Source organism: Penicillium longicatenatum, assembly GCF_028827895.1.
Source record: "Penicillium longicatenatum strain IBT 33135 chromosome Unknown contig_4_segment0_segment0, whole genome shotgun sequence".
In the NCBI taxonomy this organism is placed as follows: domain Eukaryota; kingdom Fungi; phylum Ascomycota; class Eurotiomycetes; order Eurotiales; family Aspergillaceae; genus Penicillium; species Penicillium longicatenatum.
In genome coordinates this window covers 3234477-3249404 of record NW_026643122.1, presented here as the reverse complement: position 1 = coordinate 3249404, position 14928 = coordinate 3234477, and the positions used below count along the sequence as shown (strand labels likewise).

General features: G+C 49.5%; 6 protein-coding genes across 6 annotated transcripts; 5 read left to right on the top strand and 1 right to left on the bottom strand.

Moving 5' to 3' along the window:
* Positions 1-1071: 1071 nt before the first annotated feature.
* N7484_008040 (uncharacterized protein) lies at positions 1072-1909 on the top strand (the record flags this gene model as incomplete). Its single annotated transcript, XM_057118427.1, has 2 exons — positions 1072-1354; positions 1401-1909. The coding sequence occupies 2 exons, from the start codon at positions 1072-1074 to the stop codon at positions 1907-1909; spliced, it is 792 nt and encodes a 263-aa protein (XP_056971462.1).
* A 255-nt stretch (positions 1910-2164) lies between these two features.
* Positions 2165-2710, top strand: N7484_008039 (uncharacterized protein; the record flags this gene model as incomplete). Its single annotated transcript, XM_057118426.1, has 3 exons — positions 2165-2272; positions 2428-2499; positions 2558-2710. The coding sequence occupies 3 exons, from the start codon at positions 2165-2167 to the stop codon at positions 2708-2710; spliced, it is 333 nt and encodes a 110-aa protein (XP_056971461.1).
* Positions 2711-4362: 1652 nt separating this feature from the next.
* Positions 4363-5452, top strand: N7484_008038 (zinc-binding alcohol dehydrogenase family protein; the record flags this gene model as incomplete). Its single annotated transcript, XM_057118425.1, has 2 exons — positions 4363-4702; positions 4752-5452. 2 exons carry the CDS (start codon positions 4363-4365, stop codon positions 5450-5452), a joined length of 1041 nt encoding a protein of 346 aa, XP_056971460.1.
* A 539-nt stretch (positions 5453-5991) lies between these two features.
* N7484_008037 (purple acid phosphatase family protein) lies at positions 5992-7550 on the top strand (the record flags this gene model as incomplete). Its single annotated transcript, XM_057118424.1, has 2 exons — positions 5992-6127; positions 6184-7550. 2 exons carry the CDS (start codon positions 5992-5994, stop codon positions 7548-7550), a joined length of 1503 nt encoding a protein of 500 aa, XP_056971459.1.
* A 667-nt stretch (positions 7551-8217) lies between these two features.
* N7484_008036 (uncharacterized protein) lies at positions 8218-8658 on the top strand (the record flags this gene model as incomplete). The annotated part of the gene is made up of 1 exon (XM_057118423.1): positions 8218-8658. One exon carries the CDS (start codon positions 8218-8220, stop codon positions 8656-8658), a length of 441 nt encoding a protein of 146 aa, XP_056971458.1.
* A 700-nt stretch (positions 8659-9358) lies between these two features.
* On the bottom strand, positions 9359-14244 carry N7484_008035 (NACHT and WD40 domain protein; the record flags this gene model as incomplete). The annotated part of the gene is made up of 3 exons (XM_057118422.1): positions 9359-12511; positions 12558-14104; positions 14151-14244. 3 exons carry the CDS (start codon positions 14242-14244, stop codon positions 9359-9361), a joined length of 4794 nt encoding a protein of 1597 aa, XP_056971457.1.
* Positions 14245-14928: the final 684 nt, after the last annotated feature.

Below are 14928 nucleotides of genomic sequence, written 5' to 3'. Positions count from 1 at the left end.
GGAAGTTGTCGCTCTTTGTGTAGGAGATCTATGGTCGTCGATGTTCAATTTGACTTGGTCGTGCAGTTCCGAATTTAGATTTAACCTGCTTAGATTGAGTGAACACAGAATGTTAATTGGAGGGTAAAGGTGGTATTTGAGATGAGGCAGAAGAGATCCATGATGGTGAGGGGTTCTGACGAGACTAGACTATATCGAACTAGTAGCTGAATTATTAGCCGAGGTCCCTGCGTCCACATTTGACTCAGCACCGCTTGGATTTCGACAGGTTGTGGTTTTCAAGGAGGGAATTCCCGTAGTCCCAACTTTTGTCATGTTAGCCTTGGGATTTGTTCTCTGTCCTACTAATTGTGGCCAATTTTATGACATTGATGGAAAAACACAATGGATTTGGCATAGGCCGCCCGTCCAGTATGTTCTTTCAGAGTTGATTTCCTAATATTGAAAACTCCTAGATATTGATATGGAATATGCTTCAAGTGAGGATTGATTGCGCGTCGAGAACAGGAATGGGCAGAGAAATAGGTCTGGTGCGGGTTCGTCCTTTTCACGGGGATTTTTCTTTATAAATTGACATCACGAAAAGGTCTCGCAGAACAGAACAATAAACAGGAAACACATTCTCCAGGTAGCTGTGATCATGATATAAGTCTAGAGTGGACCAGCATCGTGATTACCTACCTGAGGAAAACTGCCCGACTCATTACATAATCTTTACCTCAATGCGAAGAGAACCGACGCAAGACTTCAGCGAGTTTTTGGGCGACACGAGAATATTAGGACCGAATATACCGTGCATTTGATGAAGAGGTCTTGTTGGGTATGAGTTTACAGGCATTCAGGCTCGTGTCGTTATTTGAAGATGCAGCTGGCGGTTATGCCCGGTGGATAGCTTATCTCCATCGCCAAGCTTAGCTCCGCTCGTATCCATGTAGAAGCGGAAGTATCGGTGTTTGGAGAGTTTGATTATTCAGATGGTCATATACCTGGGTACTATATAAGATAATTGCGACAACTCATGAGTATTGAATCCTCAAACATAATATTCTGGACATGAATAAAATTCTCAAAATGACTCCCAAAATTGTCCTTGTCACAGGTGGAAACGGCGGACTTGGTTATGAGGCTGTCAAGGCTTTATTTGAGGCCGAAAAGCCTTACCACATCTTCATGGGAAGTCGATCACTTGACAAAGCGACCAAAGCTATCAAAGAAATCCAAAATGAATGTCCCAAGGCTACCAACAAGATCGAACCCCTCCAAGTCGATCTGACAAGCGACGAGTCCATCGAGAGCGCATTTGAGAACGTCAAATCTGGCCCCGGCTACATCGATGTCCTTGTCAACAATGCCGGTAAGGAAATTGCAAAATACCATTAGTCCCCAGCTCACATCATTAGGTGCAACATTTGATCTCGAATACCTCGCGAATCGGGTGTCTCTCCGCGAATGCTTCAACAACGCTTATAACGTCAATGTCGCTGGAACAAATGTCATGACAGCCACCTTTATACCCCTTCTTCTAAAATCAGTCGAGCCGCGTCTAATCTTCGTGACTGGTCTATCGGCAATCAATCAAGCTGCAGAGTCATATTTCCCCACACCTCCTCAGCCAGCTGGATGGCCAAAGAAGATTGATTTCGAGACAATCGGTTATCGGTGCAGTAAGGTCGCTCTGAACATGATGATGTTGGATTGGAATCACAAGCTGAAGGCAGATGGTGTCAAGGTGTGTTGTGTGGCACCTGGAGTGTTGGCGACAAATCTTGGAAATGCGCGTGAGATGGCTCTTGCGATGGGGGCTAAGCACCCAAGTATCGGTGGTCAGCTGCTCAAAACGGTTGTGGAGGGCGAGAGGGATGATGCCATGGGGAAGATTATCGTTCGAGCGGGAGTTATGGACTGGTAACTAAGATCAGCAACATGTATGGTAGGAAGCAGGTCGGATTGCCATTGGTTGATCACCCAACGCGATTACCCGTTTTGGCCTGGCGGGCCCCGCCGACAATGGAAATGTGCATACTTGAATTAACATCTTCTTTCTTTCGCGAACACCGCCCCTCTTCTCATTGCCAGTTCATTCACACCAGCCAGTCTTGTCGAAGTCTCCCGAGATACCTTCCTGGTTACTCATTTACGGGTTGATTGATGAATTTAAGAAACCATGTCTTTTAATTTCCAGGGTCCTACTTGGTTACGAGAGGACGCTTCTTATAATGAGTATCTTCGACTGGGTGAAAAGGGTGAACTGAATTTCCCGGAGTATGAAAAGGTGAGTGGGGAATGTTTAGTAAGTAAGCGCTTCGCAAACGCTACGTAAACGCTCTATAAGCGCTTAGGCTCACCTGAATTGAGCCTCTCCTACCATCACCTAACTCAGGACTCAACTTACTCAGCTTTTTATGTCTAAATCCTGATACACCATAGGATGACGAAGGAAGGATCATTGTTCATTACGGAGAAGCATTCTGTCGCTGGCCAGAGTGTGATCGTAGGATGGTAAGTCAAATGATGTAGGCATCCATGTTAGAGTGCTTCCTCACTAACATTTCCATAGAAGAGACAAGAGACTCGGGACCTCCGCACCCACGTGAAGACGCACGTTGGGGAATCAATGCCCAAACCTGTTGCACATCCCCAATTTGGAAAAGGACGGACGCAAGCTAAGGATCAAATTCGCTGTAAGGTAAAGTACCCTTCACACCTGTGATGATATCCATCGAAAGCTGACTCAAAAATTAGCCTGATTTAAATCCATTGTGCATCAATCTAAGCAGTCAACCACAATTGATGATACTGAAGGACCAAGATCGCAAGCTCAGGGTAGCGCGGCTGTGCCATTAGTGATTAAGGGAGAAACTTAGATATATTTCTCAGTATGACATGCTTTGCAAGATAAGTTCCCCAATTTATTGCCGGCTCTTGCTGTGTATCTACCAAAGAATACAGAGACCAGTTATCGATGCTTCAAAACAGTACGCCCTGATAGATTGGCGATGTAGAGTCCGTAAAGGTGATTTCAAGCGTTATTGAGGCAAGGAAATACCCCAGGACAGCGCACAGCCTACTCACTCCATGAACGTTCTAATGAATCTGTTTCGAAGAATGCCCAGGATCGAACAAAAGAAATCTCACATTGCCACGAATAGAGATTTTCATCACTGCCTGTCTACGATCTCAAGAGGAAGGCTGTCGTCAATCAATAAGTTGCGTAAGTCATAACCAAGTGCGAGACAATTACCAGCCAAATATGCATAGGAGACATTCGGCAAAAAGAGCCTCAGTTCTTGATGTTCATTCTGAGGTACAAATGCAAAAGCTGCCGATCCATCTATCATCGTTCTGAGAACCAGAGTTTATAGTCCAGCTCGGGGATCTTAGATGATCATTGAAGCTGACATTGGAATATAGATTAAGGTTTCTCATATTTGGGCTGTTTTCGAGACGTGGCTTATTTTCCCCATCTTTCAATAAGAGCTCCTCGTTGTTGATCTTCATCGCCGCCGGCTGTCCATTATTTGTAAACAAAGTGTCGCCACCCTCGAGTGGCAAGCTAGAAGCCATCTACTGGCTTCTCACTGCGGCAAATGCAAGATGTAATTCCTCCTGACCCGTTATTGAAATGTTTGGTCAGTAACATTTTAAATCCTTAATATGTGAAAGGGAGCGGATGGGGCCGGATAGGTAGAGCCTCGCCTTGGGAAATGAAGGTACTCGGCGGTGGATCCGTGGTGTTGGACCTCAAGTGGAGAACTGGACTTGTAGCCCGGCTGCTACAGAAACAATTCGTTTAGTTCACATTTTGTTTATTATACGTGTTCCAAGCTTATAATATAACATAAAAGTAATTTTCTAGTCAACCTGATTTAAGCCTCAGAAATAATTTCTGCGAAATAGAGATTGTGAGATTTATCGCTGGGATACTAGCCCATGTTCAAAGTGGGGAATGCTTGAGGATGAGCGGTGCAAAGTGGAAATAATTGCAGTTGAAATTTGGGTGCTCGAGTCGTCAGGTAGTGTGATAATTGAGTTGAATCCAACGAGGTTGGGAAATGACCGTCGATATCCATCCCGCTGACTGACTAGGCTATCCTAAATAGTATTCAACTCTAGAAGCGTCTCTAGGTATAAGGCTATCGAATGTACAGTAGATTGTTCAGTACTACGTCATGTTAATTTATTGATTCTATTAAATTCGCCACGCTGATTTATGCATGTGTTGTGCGCAGAATCCTGAAGAAACAGGGATGTTAATTAGTAAGGTTTAAAGATCTGACAAATCAAAATGTGGGGTGCATAAAAATGCACAAATTCCGGCCTTCCCAAGGCCATATCATCTACAGTATTGAACGAGGATTGAAAATGAAGCAAGCTTTTGTTAGCAAAGATACTACTGTCGCTATCCGGGACACCGAGATCCCGGTGCCCAAGCAAGACCAGGTCCTCATTCGGGTCGTGGTGTCCGGCACCAACCCGAAGGACTGGAAAGTGCCCCGCTGGATCCCGAATGACAATGGCACCAACGAGGGAGATGATATTGCTGGATACGTCGAGGCTGTTGGAGAGGGTGTAGTTGGTTTCCAGAAGGGAGACAAGGTGGCTGCGTTCCACCAGATGATGACCACTGATGGAAGCTACGCGGAGTACGCCATCGCTCCGGCGCACACGACGTTCCATCTCCCTGCCAAGACTAGCTTTGAAGGTACGTTGTCGATCGCAACCTATTTGAATCTTGGTTAATGTGAGATTAGAGGCCGCGACCGTCCCTCTCGCAGCTATGACTGCCGCGCTCGGTCTATATCAGAGGCTGGATCTGCCTCTCCCTTGGAATCCTACCAGTGAGCCCCTTCCACTGGTAGTGTATGGTGGAGCCTCGGCAGTCGGCGCATTCGCCCTGAAGCTTGCCAAGCTCTCCAATATCCACCCGCTGATCGTGGTAGCCGGAAAGAGCAGCTCCTTCGTTGAGACTCTGATCGACCGCAGCAAGGGCGACACCATCATCGACTACCGTGAAGGCGACGAGGCCGTTCGCGCAAAGATCAAGGCCGCCGCCGGCGGTAAACCCATTCACCACGCATTCGATGCAGTCTCCGAGAAGGGTAGTACTGAAAACCTCCGCGCTGCACTGACAGCTCCTGGCAAGATCACCACGGTGCTCCCCACTGATGCCGAAAAAGACGACAACAAGATTGCCGTCCATCGTACCATGGTTGGATCAGTTCACGACTCTCCCACTGAGGGAAAGACAATCGAAGATCGCGAGTTTGGCGCGATCTTCTTCCCGTTCCTCGGTCGTGGTCTCGCGGGAGGCTGGTTCTCGGGACATCCCCACGAAGTGCGCCCGGGTGGCTTGGGTGGACTCCAGGGGGCGCTGCAGGACCTTGCGAATGGAAAAGCTTCCGCGGTCAAGTATGTGGTGCGGATCGGCGAGACGGACGGCGTTTCGCAATAAACCGTCGGGCTCGCGGACTGTGGGCACGGAGTTGAGGAAGGATTGGGAATGGCGTACCGTTAGAGTGAGATTCTTCACACTAAAAAGATAGTACAATTCGAACAACGTTGTGCAATACAAATTAATCTACTTGTGGTCAACCAGGGAATGACCGTGTTGGCATTAGTAATTGGTCAGGTACAAGTTTGAACGATTCACGATCCCCGCAGGCTCCACGTGCCTCGGGGCATTTGTATGGTCCGATGCCCGGAAGCTTAACCTTGGTTCTAAGCGAAGCGCAAAACAGGAACAAAATGCCCAGCTGAGTATGGCGGGTGACAAGTGATCGACAGTAGCAATGTAAAGCACGGCGTGTCTTCCAAATTCCGGGTGATTGGTCTGTCGGACCTGCAGAATATGGGTGGTACGAGCTGTGCTGCACATGCAGCTTTTGAATCACACGCATATAAAAGGAGACCGATCGACATGGCTTTCATATTGTTCCTGGGTTCAATAAGTCTTTTGGTAGCTGGGTATCTAACTGAGCTATCGAATTCAAAATGGTCGGGTTCACTACTGTCCTTAAGACTCTGCCAGCGCTAGCTGCAAGCGCTCTTGCTAGTGTCAACTATCCCACCAAGCCCACAGACCTGACCACTCCTGTCCAGCAGCGTTTGGCTGTCTATGGACCCAATTGTAAGAGTTTCCACGGGAGTGATATATGATCGACAATGATGTGCTGACCTATGTAGCTGTCTCCGTTGGCTGGAACACATACGAGCAACTGAACCAGAGCTGTGTGACATACGGTACCTCAGCAGATGACTTGAGCTCTAAAGCTTGCTCCACCGGGTCGAGCACTTATTCGACCTCACGGACATGGTCTAGCGCAGTGGTGTTGACTGATCTTACTCCGGCCACCACCTACTACTACAAGATTGTCTCGACCAACTCCAGTGTAGATCACTTCCTGAGTCCCCGTACTCCCGGAGACAAGACCCCTTTCAACCTCGATGTTGTGATTGATTTGGGAGTCTACGGTGCTGATGGTTTCACTATTTCCTCGACCAACGCCAAGAAGGATACCATTCCCTATGTTCAGCCCGCGCTTAACCACACCACCATCGGCCGACTCGCTGACACTGTGGATGACTATGAGATCGTTATCCACCCCGGTGACTTCGCCTACGCTGATGACTGGTACTTGAAGCTTTCGAACCTGCTGGACGGTACTGAAGCCTACCAATCCATCCTGGAGCAATTTTACGATCAATTGGCACCCATTGCCGCTCGCAAGCCCTACATGGCCAACCCAGGTAACCACGAAGCGGACTGCTCCGAGATCCCGTACCTCCTTGAGCTGTGCCCGGAAGGCCAGAAGAACTTCACGGACTTCATGCACCGCTTCGAGAAGACCATGCCCACTCCGTTCACCTCCTCATCCACCAATACAGCCGCCCAAGCATTAGCCATCCAGGCCAAGAGCTACGCGCTTCCTCCATTCTGGTACTCTTTCGAGTACGGCATGGCACACATTGTCATGATCAACACTGAAACCGACTTCACCGATGCTCCTGATGGAACCGACGGCTCGGCGAAGCTCGACAGCGGACCCTTCGGTAAGCAGGGCCAGCAGCTCGAGTTCCTGAAGGCCGATCTCGCCAGCGTCGACCGCACAGTTACCCCATGGGTAATCGTCGCCGGTCACAGACCCTGGTACAGCACCGGCGGCTCGGACAACATCTGCGACTCATGCCAGGAGGCCTTCGAAGAGCTTTTCTATACATACGGCGTTGATCTGGGTGTCTTCGGACACGTGCACAACTCGCAGCGCTTTACCCCCATTTACAACGGTACTGTTGACTCCCGGAACTTGACCGATCCCAAAGCGCCTATGTACATTGTCGCTGGTGGTGCGGGCAATATTGAGGGTCTGAGCGATGTTGGCACCAAGCCTGATTACACCGAGTTTGCATATGCGGACGATTACAGCTATGCGACGCTGAAGTTATTGGATGAGCAAAACCTCCAGATTGATTTCATTCGGTCATCGACTGGTGAGGTTCTGGATAGCAGTACCCTTTACAAATCGCACACGACTCAGTTTGTGGTGCAATAGATGAAGGCTGAGCTATTCAACAAATATGAGATCGATGTATATACTGTGCGACGCATAATGATTTCGGAAAATAGGTCTACGTGACACGAAGTTTAGATTGCAAATATATGATTCCAAACTGTGTTGAACAAGTCTACAAGTATACACAAAATAGGTACAGAAGCGCCCAACATCGGTTTCCATGCTGCGAACATAGAGATGTTCTTTCAAACCCTAATCACATGATACTGATAGATAACATGTTATGTACATACCAGTAATAATACCAGATCCTTTATATAGATTGTAACACAGATACAAAAGCCTAAAATTAGAAGCCTGGAGTTTCTAGAGGATTCTTAACAAACCTAACAAACACTGCAAACAAAGCAACATCTGAACTGGCAAGGTGTCAACTTCTCCCTTCTGCGGCTTGCTATTGCTTTGCTGCAGTGCGTCATGCTTCCTGGGGGTCCATCTGGGGTCGAGGTGATAGGCAAGTCTCAACAATAGGGTTTAGTTTCGGGATCTCCACCATTGCTTATCATCATGCTGCAGCTTCAAATATAATTGGATACCAGGGATTACATCAGTAGCTAAAGCCTTACAGCCCTTCTCAGGTTACACCACTCGGCAGATATCCACGATGGCCAATAGTGTTTTTGATGACGATGCCTATCAAACCTAGATGGTCGACCGCTGGGACGGAAATTCGGATTATGCCCTCACACCTGGTAATTTCGCTCGCACGCCCGCCACCGTCTACTCTCCTAGCCCTGCCCCAGAGTGTGCCACAGACCAACTGCAGCCCGATTATCTGGACTTTCTACCGTTGGTTGAATGGGAAGAGGGTGGCGAATATGAACAGCTGCCACCGAGATATGTCTCGTACACAATTGCATGGAGGCTTATACTCAACCGTAAAACGGTAGGCAAAGTACCTGAGGAAGACCTGGTTATACCTCCCGGCAATTACTGGGAAAAGAGTTTGCAAGCAAACGTTGAAAATATGCTGCAAACAAAAAAGAAGCGTCACGAGCGAGTAAGATCAGAAGGCACGGCCGTTACGGTCAAAGTGAACGAACGGTCGCAAGCATATGCGATGTGTTGTCTGCTGGTGTCCGTATAAGTCTGACTGGTGCTGGGAGGACCCGAAATACAAAAAACATTACAAACTTAGGACCCCGTATTTAGAGCGACTTATCGACTATTTTGATCAGGGTGGCATCCTAGACGGTCATGACGATATTCCTGGTCATATTTGTTGAGACCTAATCCTGGAAAGCCAGGCAGGAAGAAAGTCGAAAAAATTTGATCTGTCAACAACGGGAGTATTATATCCTCCAATAATTGTTAATGTCCTACTAGCACAAAACGGTAGTGCGTCCGTAATTACTTCATCTCTACCCAGGCCCTTATCTGAGGAGCAGCTAATCATTGCCGGGCCTCGTGAAACAGCTGTGAGAGAATACTGCAAATGGCTGGAGTCATGTGTATAAAGCTTCGCAATGTTTGCCAGGTGATTTTGGAGAATCATTTAGATCTTGAACTGATCCTCGAGGATCCAGACTCTGGGTTCTTCGTTCAGCGCGGAATTCGAATTGGGACTGCTCGTCGCTTCCTACGTAACATAAGCGGATGGGCCACTGTGAAGAAACCAAACGGATCATTTGACTAGACCGCTGAGTCATATCTCAGTGGTGCCCAATTGAATTAACGGCTATTTTTTCTTTGTCCTACCCCGGGTGTGGCTGGTTCCCCTGAGATTCACTTTTGCAAAGAGATGAGAAAATAGAGGCAGGAATGGAAATGAAAATCATTGACATCCGCTATACACAGAACCCTATGAAGGAAATCCTGCCTGACGCGTGTCCTAGAGCAAGCATATTACCATTAGTCGCGAAACAGGTGGGCCGAGACTCAAGAGGAAGCCATAGTACCCTGTCACCGTTCAATGTAATCCACTTCCCCTGCTCGATAAAGATGTTCGGATTCACATGAGGTGGACCAGAGGTATGGTTATGACAAGACTGAATATCGAGGGAGCCCAAGTTGGTCCTTAAATATGAACTGTCCGGCGAAAAGTCAACGCGAGTAATAATTTCCTCGAAACTCCAAGTCTGGTGCAGGGCCCCCGTACCCGCGTCCCAGAGCCGCATTGTGTTATCCGAAGACGCAGATGCCACCAGCCGGCCGTTGGGCGAGAAGGCCACCGAGTCAACTAAATCTGAATGACCCTCGAGAGTCTGTCGTAGAGCCCCCGTCGCCGGGTCCCAGAGTCCCACTGTCTTGTCCAAAGAGGTAGATGCCACCAACCTGCCGTCGGGCGAGAAGGCCACCGAGTTAACCAGATCTGGATGACCCTCGAGAGTCTGTTGCACGGTCCCTGTCGCCGGGTCCCAGAGCCGCACTGTATTATCTGCTGAGCCAGACGCCAGCAGCCGGCCGTCAGGTGAGAAGGCCACTGAGTTAACCAAATCTGAATGACCCTCGAGAGTCTGTTGCAGAGCCCCAGTTGCCGGGTCCCAGAGCCGCACTGTATTATCCGCTGACCCAGACGCCAGCAACTGGCTGTCGGGCAAGAAGGCTACCGAGCGAACCAAATCTGAATGACCATTGAGAGTCTGTTGCAGAGCCCCCGTCAGGTCCCAGAGCCGCACTGTTTTATCCGCCGAGCCAGACGCCAGCAGCCGGCCGTTGGGCGAGAAGGCCACCGAGTCAACAAAATCTGAATGACCCTCGAGAGTCTGTCGCAGGTCCCCCATCGTCAGGTCCCAGAGCCGCACTGTGTTATCTGCCGAGCCAGACGCCAGCAACTGGCCGTCGGGCGAGAAGGCTACCGAGCGAACCGAATGTGAATGACCCTCGAGAGTCTCTTTCAGGGCCCCTGTCGTCGGGTTCCAGAGCCGTACTGTGTTATCCGCCGAGCTAGACGCCAGTAGCCGGCCGTCGGGTGAGAAGGCCACTGAGTTAACCAAATCTGAATGACCCTTGAGAGTCTGTTGCTGAGCCCCCGTCGCCGGGTCCCAGAGTCCTACTGTCTTATCCAAAGAGGCAGATGCCACCAGCCGGCCATCGGGCGAGAAGGCGACTGAGTAAACCTGACCTGAATGGCCCTCTAGAGTTTGGTGTAAAGCCCCCGTCGCCAGGTCCCAGAGCCGTATTATCTTATCCAAAGAGGCAGATGCTACCAGCCGACCGTCGGGCGAGAATGCTACCATCTCAAACCAACCTAAATGACCATTAAGAGTCTGTTGCAGGGACCCCGTCGCCGGGTCCCAGAGCCGCACAGTCTTATCTAAAGATGTAGATGCCACCAACCTACCGTCGGGCGAGAAGACCACCGAGTCAACCGAATCTGAATAACTCTCAAAAGTCTGTTGTAGAGCCCCCGTCGCTGGGTTCCAGAGCCGCACTGTGTTATCTGCCGAGCCAGACGCCACCAACTGGCCGTCGGGCGAGAAGGTTACCAAGTGAACCGGATCTGTATGACCCTCGAGAGTCTGTTGCAGGGCCCCTGTCGTCAGGTCCCAGAGCCGCACTGTTTTATCCGCCGAGCCAGATGCCAGCAGCCGGCCGTCTGGCGAGAAGGCTACCAAGCGAACCAAATGTGAATGACCCTCGAGAGTCTGTTGCAGGGCCCCTATCGTCAGGTCCCAGAGCCGTACTGTGTTATCCGCCGAGCCAGACGCCAGCAACTGGCCGTCGGGTGAGAAGGCCACTGAGTTAACCATGTCTGAATGACCTTCGAGAGTCTGTTGTAGAGCCCCTGTTGCCGGGTCCCAGAGTCCTACTGTCTTATCCAAAGAGGCAGATGCCACCAGCTGGCCATCGGGCGAGAAGGCTACTGAGAAAACCCGACCGGAATGGCCCTCTAGAGTTTGTTGTAGAGCCTCTGTCGCTAGGTCCCAGAGCCGTACTGTGTTATCCGCCGAGCCAGACGCCAGCAACTGGCCGTCGGGTGAGAAGGCCACCGAGTTAACCCAACCTGAATGGTCCTTGAAGGTCTGTTGTAGGGCCCCCGTCACCAGGTCCCAGAGCCGTATTGTTCTATCCAAAGAGGCAGATGCCAGCAGCCGGCCGTCAGGTGAGAAGGCCACTGAGTTAACCCAATCTGAATGACCCTCGAGAGTCTGTTGCAGAGCCCCCGTTGCCGGGTCCCAGAGCCGCACTGTATTATCCGCTGACCCAGACGCCAGCAACTGGCCGTCGGGTGAGAAGGCCACCGAGTTAACCCAACCTGAATGGTCCTTGAAGGTCTGTTGTAGGGCCCCCGTCACCAGGTCCCAGAGCCGTATTGTTCTATCCAAAGAGGCAGATGCCAGCAACTGGCTGTCGGGCAAGAAGGCTACCGAGCGAACCAAATCTGAATGACCTTCGAGAGTTTGTTGTAGAGCCCCCGTTGCCGGGTCCCAGAGTCCTATTGTCTTATCCGCCGAGCCAGACGCCAGCAGCTGGCCATCGGGCGAGAAGGCCACTGAGTCAACCAAATCTGAATGACCCTTGAGAGTCTGTTGTAGGGCCCCTGTCGTCGAGTCCCAGAGCCGTACTGTGCTATCCGCCGAGCCAGATGCTACGAGCTGGCCGTCGGGCGAAAAGGCCACCGAGCAAACCCAACCTAGTTGGCCCTCGAGAGTCTGTTGCAGAGCCCCCGTCACTGGGTCCCAGAGCCGCACTGTGTTATCCGCCGAGCTAGACGCCAGCAGCTGACCGTCGGGCGAGAAGGCCACCGAAGAAACCTGAGCTGAATGGCCCTCGAGAGCCTGTAATTCTGCGCTCCACCTTTCATCAACTTGTGGTAACTGGCAGATGCTATTTGGCAGCTCTTTCTTGAACTCTCTACGAATTATTGCCGTTCTGGGTGCAAATAAAAGTCCTGAGCAATAAAGCTGGAGAGGCGCATCATCAGCTATCTGGCAATTTTTTAGAATAAACCGCTTTGCATCGTGTAGAAAATCAGACATTGCGGAATGCCGGTCGTCCTATATTCATTAGTGTGAATCATATATGACTATTCATGGAACTTACTGGTATAGCCGTCTGGATGAGATTGAGAATCACCACCACTTCCGCCACCAGACCTAGTAGGCTCATTGCTTCCACCCAGTGCAGGAAATGCTTTTGCAGAAATATGTAAGCATCATGCAATATATCATTCAGATCCGTGCATTGCACCAGATGATGTGCCCAATATCGACAGGCGTATTGCAATTCTCGAGGAAGACAATGATCGATGGTCTGGTGATCAATCTCCACACGCTGGGTTCCGTCGCCTGGTAGTCCACATATATCTTTTCGCAGGTTCTGACACATACCAATGCATAGTATTGTTAATTTATAATGCAAGTCTTTCTTATCAACCGCAAAGGGAGTTTTCTGACGGGTTTTCGGTTCAAGAAGAAAGTCTCGAAATGACAGGTGAAAGAGCCGTACCGGCAAAGTCTTATCATCTGGCACACTAAGAACTGAGTGTAGCGGGTTCAGTCTAAGCTGAATAAGCCTCTCAGAGACACCTAGAAGTTTCGAGAGTGACATGACTGGAAGTGGGCTCTTCAGGGTCACGATGGCACCAACCACCTGGTGAAATTCCTGAACCAGTTGCACCTTCTGTTTCTCGCTTTGTTTGTTGAGAAGCCGATTCAGCACAGGAAGATATGTTCTATCCAGTTTGGATTCATCATTCCGCTGCGCAAGAATTTCAGTAAGACTGTCCTCTGGGTCCCAATAAGGATCCTCAAAGATACGGCAAATAGTAGCCGCGAAAATGAATAATGGAACAGATAATGCCACTAGATTTTCAAGATTCATGGCCCCAGGCCAATCGATTGGCAGAAGCCGTTCTGTCCTAATCTCGGAAAGTCGGTGATTCAAAAATAATGAGATATCATGCTTAACAACCTCCCTAGATATTTCATGAAGAATCAAGTCTTTGTGGTCATGGTTTGGAAGCCTTGAGAATCCCAGACGTATCGGTAATTCAGGTCTACTTGTCAAAAATACTCGTAGACGTAGAGTCTGTGACTGCTGCAGTAGTGGCAGAATTTCAAGTATTAGTCGCAAGTCCCTATCCCCTTCACATTCGTCCAATGCGTCAATCACTATCACTAGGGTTTGGATCGGGAGATCCGATTCTTTTAAGCCCAGGAGTGGTTGAAGGAGTAGTTTATCAAACTGCTCCTTCATCGCCTTCGCCGCAATGCCTGGGTCATTATGGACTGCTTTTTGGATACCGGGCATTAGTTGGGGAATGCTCATCGCTAACTGCCTTGCGATTGTCGGAAAAAGCTTCATAGCATTTCCTCGGTCCCCTTCACCCCGTTTGAAAAAAAAACTTGCCCCTAGTGATTCAACTTGGTTAAAGATTTTTGCAACTGTTCGAGAGATGGTCGATTTTCCTGTCCCAGCCATTCCATTTAACCAAAATATGCATCTTCCCTGCGGGGAGAAAGCCCACTCTCTAATTTGACGGATGATATCGGTTCGTGTGCCCGGAAGACATTTATCTTCATGCTGATCTATGTATGAGTCGAACGCAGCCCCGTACACGATGGGCAACTTCTCGTCCAGATCCGTATCTCAGTCAGTATGATCTACTCTGAATATTAATCGCTCTAAACTTACTCAAAGGAAGACGAAACTCGTTCGTGATCGAACCGTAGTTGATCCCTATCTGCGATCCAGAATTCGAGTCACTGAATGATATCTTGGAAACCATGATCACAGCAACAGAAGATTTTCGCTGACACTTACGAGGAACGTGCGGGGTACGGGTCGCTTAAGTGGCACCTTGTCAGCCTAGCCCCGCCATCAGGTGATGTCTTATCGCTATTTAGTAAATGGATATTCAGACGGTGGGTGGGTATCAGCTAATAACGCTCTGCATTTCAGCGATATACAAGTTATTGCTAGGCCTTTTAGGAGCATCGAGAACGCTTTTGGCGTCGCCGTTCCAGCCCTGGAGTACGGTTTTAAAGAGATTTGTGGAATTCTACAGTTGCCTTGCTGCTGGGTAGTCCACCAGCAAGACTTGTCGGCCCGAGCCGACCGAAACCAAAGGCTACCCCTTACCATTCTAGCTATCCCCTCAATTTCTCTGGTCGATGGCGCGATAGGGTCTTTTATTGGGTGGTGCTTTGACACTGCCAAACATCCGTATATTGGAAGAGATTCTCAGGATGGTACGCTCGCTGCAGCCGGCAGCATGTGCCATCTGCGATGCAAATAGTTCCCAACCGCGTATCATGTCATAAATTAGCTTATGTTTTGAAGTGGCTATATTTGGCGCATTCTTGGTCCGCTTGGGATTGATATTTAAGATCTCCCACCAACGGAGAGAGTACTCGAAACGAAGGTGTCGGGCATACAGTCAGCGGTCATTAGTAATTTGGAACAGGGTACC